The sequence below is a fragment of the Dromiciops gliroides genome, chromosome 3 (assembly GCF_019393635.1).
Source record: "Dromiciops gliroides isolate mDroGli1 chromosome 3, mDroGli1.pri, whole genome shotgun sequence".
NCBI classification, from domain to species: domain Eukaryota; kingdom Metazoa; phylum Chordata; class Mammalia; order Microbiotheria; family Microbiotheriidae; genus Dromiciops; species Dromiciops gliroides.
The window spans coordinates 623,930,864-623,940,780 of NC_057863.1; the positions used below are offsets into that span (position 1 = coordinate 623,930,864).

The window sequence follows — 9,917 nt, forward strand, 5'->3', positions numbered from 1 at the left end:
AGGGGGTGGAGGGAGAGGGGAAGGACAAAAAACTCTTTTAACGGTTTTTTCCCCTGCAGTCAAATAAGAAACCAACCCAATCTATTAGTTCATAAGCTGTCACGTTTCCGAAATGATTATTTTAGGCACAAGATAAACTTTGTGGTTTCTTCAACCTTATCCCCGACTGCAATTAATTCCACGTTTCCTTCTCATATCCATCGGGTAAGGTGTCTGAATACCCATTTTTCTTAATCTGCTTTGCTACAAAGCATTAGAGAAGAGCAATCTTTTAAACATTAACTGCTCTACCCAATTCCCCCAAATCAAAACATTCTAAAAGGTAGACATGATTTCCCCGAGTGGAAACTCATACAAGCTGTGTAATAATATCACCTAATGTGCAGAGGCACTAAGGAAAGTTGGAGGGTACTGCTTACCATTTTAGGTGAGGTCACCCAGACTCATTAAAAACTAGATTAAAAAAAAAATACAAAAAACAAAACTTATTTTGGACAATGCAAGAACAAATAGCAATTAAGTCTGGGTATCAGGTGTCAATGCATGACAGGTGATGAATCCATTTGACTTGAGACAACTTTTCAAACATATTTATTTGAAGCAAAATGAACTATTGCCAAGAAACTTTTATGAAAGTTCCATCTCAAAAGGGCCAAAAAAGGGGAATTAACTGCTATGAATTCTTTGCATTCAGGGCTGCAAAACAAAGACACATATTATTTAAATCAGTTTTATTTAAGAATTTCCAACATTGACAAATCTTCTAAAAAGCATCCAAGCACAGAACACAGAACTGCAGCAAACAGCATTCTTAGGGGTATCTTACAGACATTAGAACTTCCACCCTTCTTTGAGACACACCCTGAGCTCACTGGTGGACTCTGCTTCAAAGAAACCCTGCAAAGCACACCACAAGCTCAGTCAATGTTCCCAGTCACAGCCCCCATCGTCTTCAGGTCACGTTACCACACTTACATATCATTAACAGAAAAGAACACACACCATACAGCATTCACAGCAGTTGACATAAGGGGAAAAATACAAATAATTCATTTCACTTAACACATTCAGCTAGTTGGTTAACTAGGAAGAGAACTCACTTAAAAGTCTTCCAACACATGTGGATGTCCTTTGAATGCAAGAAACATTCGTACATTACTGGCTATCATTGCTCTCTGCACACTCTCTCACCAAAGCCACAGGATCGAGAGACACATCTCGCCAAGTTCAATGCACCACCAAGTCTCTGCACGCGCTCTCTCCTGTTTCTCGCTCATACCATCCTCTCATGCCTCGGCACCACCATCAATCCCACACAAGGTTTCAGAAGTTCAAACAGCCTTCTGGTTCCATATCACAGCCTTGCGTTCATAGCGTTGATACGACTCCATGAAATAAAGAGTAGCGGATAAAAATGGGACACCCACCGTCAAAGACGCAGCATGTGCAGGGTGAGGAAGTATTCTTGAATGAGAAAGCATGTAGACAGAAGTATTCCTATGGCGGAATATTTACAGCACTACTTTCAATGAAGTGCTTCTTCCATAAACATTTGAAATGAGATGAACTGCAGAGATTAAATGAAGCCTTCATATCGTACTTTAGTATATGAGGAGAGACAGTGTTAAAAAAACAAAACAAAAACAAAACAAACAAAAATACCAACATCATGACACCATGTTCTCCAGATTGGAGATTTTTCTAAGGAAAAATCTGTATGGTGGGGATCAAATTAAAACAAGGAGAATGTAGTTCTGACTAATGGTTTCCATTTTGAACATGCAAAGAAATTCACTTGACGAGAAGTCCAGGGATAAAATATCACAGGAGAAATCGTTTTTATAATCAATTGTAGTGTGTTAGTTTACCCATCAGGCAAATAGCAGTTCACTTTCAACCATTCAGTATTTCAACCCTTTATGTAACAAAACTTATAAAATTCCTTTAATTTTTTTTCCTCTTTTTTTCTAAAGAAAAATGTCAAAAATACTGCTGAATATACTGCACACAGAACAAACTGATTCTGAAAAGTTTAGTACATATGTATTTTACAATATACTTACCATGAGTTTAGAAAAATTTAATTCCCACCATAGTTATCAGAACTGTCTACATTCCCCAACCTGATGATTTGGAATCCATGCTTGAACCAAAGCCTCCATTAAATCCACTGCCTGACCCTGCATTTGATGCTGAACCCCAACCAATTGCTGCACCAGAGTTAGAGCCACTATATGAGTTATTTCCAGAACCAAAAGCCTGGTTGGGTTCCCTCTGCATATTGCCTTGACTTTGGTTGTTGCCGGATGGGCCCGACTGGTTCTGTTGGCTGGCCAACATGCCCATCATACCCCAGCTGCTTTGCAGGGCTGCCTGGGCTGCAGCCATCATAGCAGGATTGATGCTGAAAGCTCCAAAATTCATCCCTCCACCCATGTTACTACCTTGGTTATTTCCCAAACCAGCTCCGCCCCCTCGACTGTTACCAAACCCACCCTGGTTTCCAAAGCCGCCTGGATTACCACCAAATCTTCCACTTCTTTCTAACTGCCTATTGCTATTGTGCTTAGGTTCAGCATTGGATATATGTACGCTGATTCCTTTAATGATCAAGTCCTCTCCACAAAGAGACTGGGCAACCTACAAGAAATAAGGGATGCAAATAAATGAGGTTAACCTATGGTTTAAGATGGTAAGAAAAGAACAAGTCAAGATTAAAACCAGTTATCTAAGGTAGAAAAAAGTTCTCCAAACTTATCCTACTAAAATAAAAACACCCTTTTTAGCTATAGTAAAAGCAGCAGGGACTTTCTGGTCATCTGTTTCCAGAAGACACAATACTACCATTAGTTAAAATGGGTGCCTTTGCAGAAATTTATCATTCACAACATAGTGGTGTACTCCCACAAATACTTTTAAAATGTACACATGGCCATAACCAGCACCCTGCACCCCAAATTTCATATAAAGGTCAAGTGGCTTTCATAAGCATGGTAAACAGCTGGATGGAAAATGTTCAAGGAAGAAGTTACCTAATTACCAGGGACTAAAATATTAAAATTAAAAAAAAAAATACCTGATCATCTGCAAATGTAACAAAGGCAAAGGCCCTGAATGGTTTGGGAATGAAGACATCTACCACTTCTCCATACTGGCAAAAAAACTGCCGCAATTCATCAGCTGTCATGTCCTCTGTACATCGCCCAACAAATACCTTTCTGCTTCTCAAAGGCTCATCTGGGCTTTGCTAAGTCAAATCATACAAGAGAAAAGGGCAGATCAGAAACTGCAGACAGCATAATGAATGTACTTTACACAGTTCATGGCTGGGGATGTAAAAGGTTATTTGGTTGGTCTGATGAGTATTCTTATGCTAGATGATGAAGAGACTGTGTGTTCCTAACAAGGAGAGGCTTTTCCCTTGAGAAGTTGCTATGCCAAATTAAATCCACAATTTTGGAAACACAGCTAGATTCTAACAAGATGTACTTAGTAATGTCCTCACAGAAAGTAGTAGTTGTCCTAAATGGGCAAGCTAGGTCTTTCTAATGAAATGTATTCTGATTGTCACTAAGTACATGTTCTCTAATTTAAGAGAAAACTAAGCCAATAAATTTAAAGGAACAAATTAAATGAAAGGGAACAAAAATGATGTGGTCAAGAGGCTATTTCCAGTATTATTATACAGTACAAGGGCACGATAACCTAAAATCAAGGCCCTAGAGTCCCACAAAGAAGGAAAAGGGTAGTTAGTTTAAATGCAAAATGTTGTTTGCAGTGATTTTCTCCAATGAAGTTAGTGGTTTAAAAAACAAAAAAGCCCTACTGTACAAAAATAACAGAGGAGAGTACCTTGGAATTAGGAAGTTTACAGTCACACCACCGTCCATCTATCATGTGGCGCTGTGACATCACTTTCACCTGTGTTTCATACTCCGTGAAACGAACAAAACCAAATCCTTTTGAATGACCAGTTTTAAGGTCTTTCTTGACCTAGAAAAGTTTTTAAAGCCACGTCAATAAAATTAGAGGCACAAAAGTTGAAGCAAGAGCAGACAGTGATAGATAATAGTAATTGGGAACAGGGGCTCACAAATATACCATTATGAAGCAAAGGCATGACTACAAACAGTGCCAGAACCTCAAAACAGTCAAGTTCCCAAACTTTAACAGACACTGACATTTTTGCAAAAGGAAAAGTCATGAATCAAGATGGTGTTAAGTGATACTCGAGCATTTGTATTTAATTTTCAGGTACTGAAATTCATCTTTAGAGCCTGACACTTCTATAATTACTTACATGAAAGATAACAGACTTCCCCTTTCTCCAAATAAAATGCTTAGGGTAACTGACTTCTATAAGAACCATTTTTACACCATGACTTGATGCTTGACCAACCTACTCTCTAATAATGGGATTTTACTGTACCAAAGCATTTTACCATATATGTACCTAAAGCAGAAAATAGAGAAAGCTGTCTTTCTGGTTTCTTTTGTGTAAGATGGAACAAGATAGGAAGTGTCTTCTAATGAACATGAAGGACAATGACTTAAATACTGATATAAATGCTAGAGACCCCAATTCATTGGGAAAAGAAAAATGTAAGGATGGCATAAATTTTGATTAAGCAAAAGCAAGGCTTACCTGCACCATAAGGACTTCTCCAAAAGTGCTAAAATATTCTTTTAAATCCTGCTCAGTTGTTTTCCAGGGAAGACCTAAGACTATTAAATCAGAGGTCTTCTGTACAGCTCTTTTCACTTTGACTGCTGACGAGGCATCTGTTTCATCCATTTTCCTTTTGTTATCTGAACAAATTGAGCAGGAAACATTTAAAAATATTAACCATGAAACTAATTAGACTACATCCACATGATACTATTTGCTGAGCTTTGGAGGTAAAGGGGCTATCTCATTCAAGGGTACCGTTAATCCACTGAAAATACAGTCTATACTTCAAAGGCTATGTTGGGGTCTGTCCTGGGGTTTCTTGGTACCATTCATTCCAAGCTCTGGTTTTGCAACACCCAAGAGTATCTACATCCTGGGGAATAATACCACATGATTCTCAAGATAAACAAAAACACTTCCCATATAATAGTATGGAAAGGAGCATGTTGCAAAAACCTGAACAACTGTTCCAGCTGTAGAAGTCTGACCAAGCACTAACTTCTGGCCAATTCCTCAACACAACTAAGGCACTAGAAAACTAAGATGCACTATTGAAAAAGAGACTCAAATTTTCTGGCTGGTGTCATTTAAGCATTTTTCACATCCAGGCCAAATTTGGTATAGTCATGTCTAGAAAGACTAGAAGACATGCAAAAAGGAACCAGTGAGTGAAAACTACTAACCACCCCCCAACCCATAATGGATGGCTACCTGTCAACTTTAAATAGCCTACCATCTTCCTCTAATCTTTTCTTCCCTCTCTTAGATTTAGGATCTAAACCATAAAACGTAGGAGAGGGGAAGAATCAAACTGGTTCCTACTAGTTTAAAACTTTTTGAACATGTGCCAAGCTTTGTCCTTTGGAATAAAAAGGTTTGCTTAAGCAAAATTAAGGGCACAAAGATTAAATCAAGTTTAAAAACATTAACAACACTCAATTATGAACAGTAAATTTATTTTGTTCCTAGTTCAGTCTTAACCTATCTATTAAACTAGGTTTCCTAAAGGTCTTCATTTAAAATTCACAGACTGTTCGGGAGGGTGAGAAAAGTAGATTTAGTCAGAGGACTTGGGTTTTCCCACTTATCCTGAGAACTTGGGGAAGTCACTTCCATTATAAATTGGGCATTATCCATTTTTCCAGAGTTGTTATTAAATGAATAAATTTATACCAAACGTTTCCATCGCTTTGTTGCTAGTATTAGAGCTGGATGGCTTTATTCGAACAGCTGTGTTGAAAGTGCAAGACATTTCTTTGATAATGTGACATTTAACTGTAACACAGACTCATCTTTTAAAACAGCTGCCCATGTAGATGAGAAGACATCATAACTATCTGGTGTAACTGAGGCCCATCTCAAACGATGGAGTATTTTTGCCTTAAGAGGCTCAAGAGCTATACCATCAATGATACAAAAATTGCCAGGACACAAATACACACAAACCTTTTGGATAGTTGACAACATATACCAGATTTCCCCAGCCAGCATCAGGAGCATGCAGAATTCCTTCTACAAGTCGTACACCCCTCATACACTGAGACACTGGATTCCGGTAGCGAAGTCCACATGCCCCTGGAAACTGGGCAGTGACCGTGGACAGCAGCACTGTCCCATCATCTTCTGAGGGAATCTCAATGGGTTCATCATTCTCATCTTCCGTTACCCGAATGTATTCAGACATCTTTACTTAATATTCCTGACAAAGGAGACATGAATAAATGGTACTTTTCAAAAATCACAATTTAACTTTTATTGTCCTAACAACCAAACAATCACTTCATTGGGGTTAATTAGCCATACTATGTTGATTAAAAAGTTATCAGAGTTATTGTTTTGTGGCTGTTTGTGGTTACAGCCCCATCACCACTAAAACCTACAAGAAATCACCAGAGGACAAGTGAAGAGTCAGGGTTGAATCCCCCCATCAGCCAGGAATTGAAGACCTGGGTTCAGATTCCAGCTCTGACAGCAAGTAATGTGTCTCAGTTACTTCATATACACTCCAAATACACCAGTACCAAGGTCAAGTCACTTAACTCAATGGGATTTAAGTTTCCTTATCTGCAAAAGGAGCTAGACTTAATGGGCTCTAAAATCCTTTCCAGTCTACAACCCTATGATTTTGGGATTAGGGTGTGGAAGGAGTTCTGGGTGTGGAGATAAGAGAATCTGGCTTTGCCTCCCCGTGTGCCCTCACACCAGCTCCTTAAATCTTTCTGGGCCTCAGTTTCCACACCTGTCAAAGGAGGGCAGCTAGACAGGAGGTCCCGTAGGCCCTGTCCAGCACCAAACCTTCCATTTCTAACCTTTGAGCAAACTGGAAAGTTTGGGAATTCCCCTGTCACGGTCGTCTGGCGGACTGAGGATGACTAAAGCCTGGGGGTTCCCCGAGTGAGGCACATGGGCCCGGAGGGGCTTGGGTCCCACCACCCCACCAGGAGAGTCCTCCGCCAAAGTGCCCCTTGTTTTACAAATGAGACAGCTTCCCAGGGTCTCCCGTGGTCAATGAGCGGCGAGTCTTGCTCCTGACCCCGCGCCCTGGGGGGCCTGGAAGCTGTTCCCCACCCCTCCCGCCCCTATAGGGGGGCCCGCTCTTGGACTATGAGCTCCTAGAGGCCAAGCCTGCCTTTCTGTCTTTTTTTTTCCTTTGTCTCTCCAAGTGCTGAGAGCCCCGACCCAGGATAAATGTTCACGGAATGAATAAGCGACTGCCTCCAAGCTGGTCTGCCACCTCGGGCCCGTAACCCCAGGGCTGCCTCGATTTCCCTTTCCGTCCAACTATCGGTCCTAGGAGGTTAGGCCTACCTCCCGGCCCCTGATAACAAGCCCCGCCCTAACTCAAGGCCTCGGGAATGGGGTTGTCAAGCGAGCACAAACTGATCCTCCGGCCCGGCCCCTGCGCAGGCCGAGGCCCGCGGGCTGCACGCGGCCGGAGCCGGCCGGTAACCATGGCCACGGGCGCAGCGGGCGGGGCGGTGGGGGAGGGGGAGAGGCCCGGGCGGGGGGGGGGGGGCGTCACCGGCACGTGGCCTCAACCCGGGTTTACCCCCTCCCCACCCCGAAATTGCGCCGCCCACCCCCGCCCCCCGCCCCCCGCCCCAACTCCGGCCCTGCCGCCCTCCTCTCGCAGGCCCGGCCCGAGCCGGCGAGGCCCTGACAGGACGAGGCCAGAGCCAGGCCCTGCACTCTTCCCCCCTTCCCCCCGCCCCGCCGCCTTGGGGCCGGGTCGGGCCGGCGCTGCACCGGGGGGCCCGCGACTCACCCGCGTGGCCGCCGCTGGGCCCCGGACAGGCGAGCGAGTGGAACACAAGCTAGCCCTGGCACGGCCGCCGACACCGCCACCGCTGCGCTCCGACAAAATGGCGCTCGAGCCGCCTCCTCCCCTCGCCGGACGTCGGGCTGGCCCACCGGAGCCACGCGCGCGGGGGAGTCTCTCCGGCCCCGGGCGCTCCGGCTCCGTCCCAAGCCCCGGGGCCGTCGCCTCGGCGAGAGACGTGGCGTGAGAAAGATTCGAACCGGGTTTGGAGAAGGTGCTTGCGGCCTGCAGGGGGAAGCCGGAGAGGGGCGGCAGCGGCGGACGAGCTCCCCCCACGCGCGGGCGGGCCGATGGTTCAGCCCGACCAACCGACGCTCGGGGTCGGGAGGGAGCTCGCGCCCTTTCGGAGTACGCACGCGCGGCGGCCGGCGGGATGCGCGGGCTCTGCTCTGCCGCTCTGAAATCCCGGCTCCCGGCTGGCGCCCTGGGCCGGCAGGTGCAAGGGAGGCGCGGCTCGAGCCCCGGGGCGGCCTGGGCGCTGGCAGCCTCCGGGCTTTGGCATACGCAGAGCCACTCTCCTGGATTGCACCCCCTCACACACACTTTCTCCTGCTCCTACAACTCTTTAACCCCATTCAAAACTAAACTCAAGTGCTGCCTCCTCCGGGAAGCCTTCCTTGTTGCCCACAGTTGTTAGTACGCTTTGTCTATAATAATAACCAGCAATCATATAGCGCTTTAAAATTATTTTTGTTTTCATATAGCGCTTGAAGAGCTGCAAAGCGCTTTGCTAAATCGTTTAATCCTTTCTACAACACAGTATTGATAGGTGCTATTGTTTCCATGGTACAGTCGGGGAAACAATGTGACCATTCATTGTCAGAGGTAAAATTTGAATTCAGAGCTTCCTTACTACGATTTCCGCACGCAATAAATCCTCGCCTTTTAACTGCCTCCAATTACCTGCAACTTTCTAGTTATGCACCCTTGGGCTAGTGGCTTCTCCGCTCCCAGCCCTGCAATCCTTCTCTGCAAATGAGTATAATGACGGCCCTACCCCGGCTGGGTTTTGCTGTGATCAAAGGAGGTGCGAGTTAAGTAATTTGCCTATGACTTAGAAAGGAGAGCTGCTGTTATCCCTCCAGCTTTCTCTTTGTATGTGTTGGGTGTTACTTACATGTGTAAATGTCGGGTCTCTCTTTGGGATCTAAATTTCCTGAGGGCAGGGACTGACCGTGGTTTTGTATCCTCAGGGTTTAGTGCAATACCCAGCACGTAGTAGGTGTTTAATAAATGTTAATAGACTATTATCATCCCCATTTTATAGTTAAGGAAACTGAGGCAAATAGGGTAAGTGAACTTACCCGGGGTCCCACAATAAGCGTCTGAGGTCAGATTTGAATTCAGGAAGATGAGTTTTCCTGACTCCCAGCCTGACACTCTATCCACTATGCCACCTAGCTGCCCTATACCTTGTCTCCCCGTTTACCTGAATTTTCAAACATAACATCATCAGTTGAGAAATGGTTCTTATGCTTGTAAATATTAATCAGCCCCTTTGGTATGGGACATTCAAGGGAGAAACTTGTTGCCAAGATTCCCACCCTCAGCCCCCACTTTTGTTAGGCTTTTGTTTTTTTGTTCTTTTGCAGGACAATTGGGGTTAAGTGACTTGCCCAGGGTCACACAGCTAGTAAGTGTTAAGTGTCTGAGGCCGGATTTGAACTCAGGTCCTCCTGACTCCAGGGCCGGTGCTCTATCCACTGCGCCACCTAGCTGCCCTCAGCCCCCACTTTTGATGATGTAAAACTCTTGAATTTTAAAAAATCAAAATTTTCCATTTTATCTTCTGTGATCTGATTGTTTGTTTACGAATTGACTCTTCCCCTGTCCCTAGATCTGAAGGTCATTTCCACCTTGGTCCTCTAATCTGCTTATGATGTTACCCTTTATGTCTAAGTCAGGTACCCGTTTTGAGCTTATCAT

General features: G+C 44.5%; 1 protein-coding gene across 1 annotated transcript; it reads right to left on the reverse strand.

The window, feature by feature from the left end:
* Nucleotides 1-716: 716 nt before the first annotated feature.
* LOC122746881 (TAR DNA binding protein) lies at nucleotides 717-8,079 on the reverse strand. Its single transcript, XM_043992946.1, has 6 exons — nucleotides 7,938-8,079; nucleotides 6,119-6,371; nucleotides 4,646-4,809; nucleotides 3,853-3,993; nucleotides 3,077-3,247; nucleotides 717-2,640 (listed from the first exon to the last, which is right to left on the reverse strand). The coding sequence occupies exons 2-6, from the start codon at nucleotides 6,354-6,356 to the stop codon at nucleotides 2,110-2,112; spliced, it is 1,245 nt and encodes a 414-aa protein (XP_043848881.1). The 5' UTR covers nucleotides 6,357-6,371; nucleotides 7,938-8,079; the 3' UTR covers nucleotides 717-2,109.
* Nucleotides 8,080-9,917: the final 1,838 nt, after the last annotated feature.

What these genes read in the sequence shown, in the direction of transcription:
- LOC122746881 (XM_043992946.1), bottom strand. Translation starts at nt 6,356, where the DNA reads ATGTCTGAATACATTCGGGTAACGGAAGATGAGAATGATGAACCCATT. An exon ending in GAGAAGTCCTTATGGTGCAG is followed by an intron (nt 3,994 to 4,645) that starts GTAAGCCTTGCT and finishes AAACTTTTCTAG; the next exon opens with GTCAAGAAAGACCTTAAAAC. An exon ending in GTAAACTTCCTAATTCCAAG is followed by an intron (nt 3,248 to 3,852) that starts GTACTCTCCTCT and finishes GATTTGACTTAG; the next exon opens with CAAAGCCCAGATGAGCCTTT.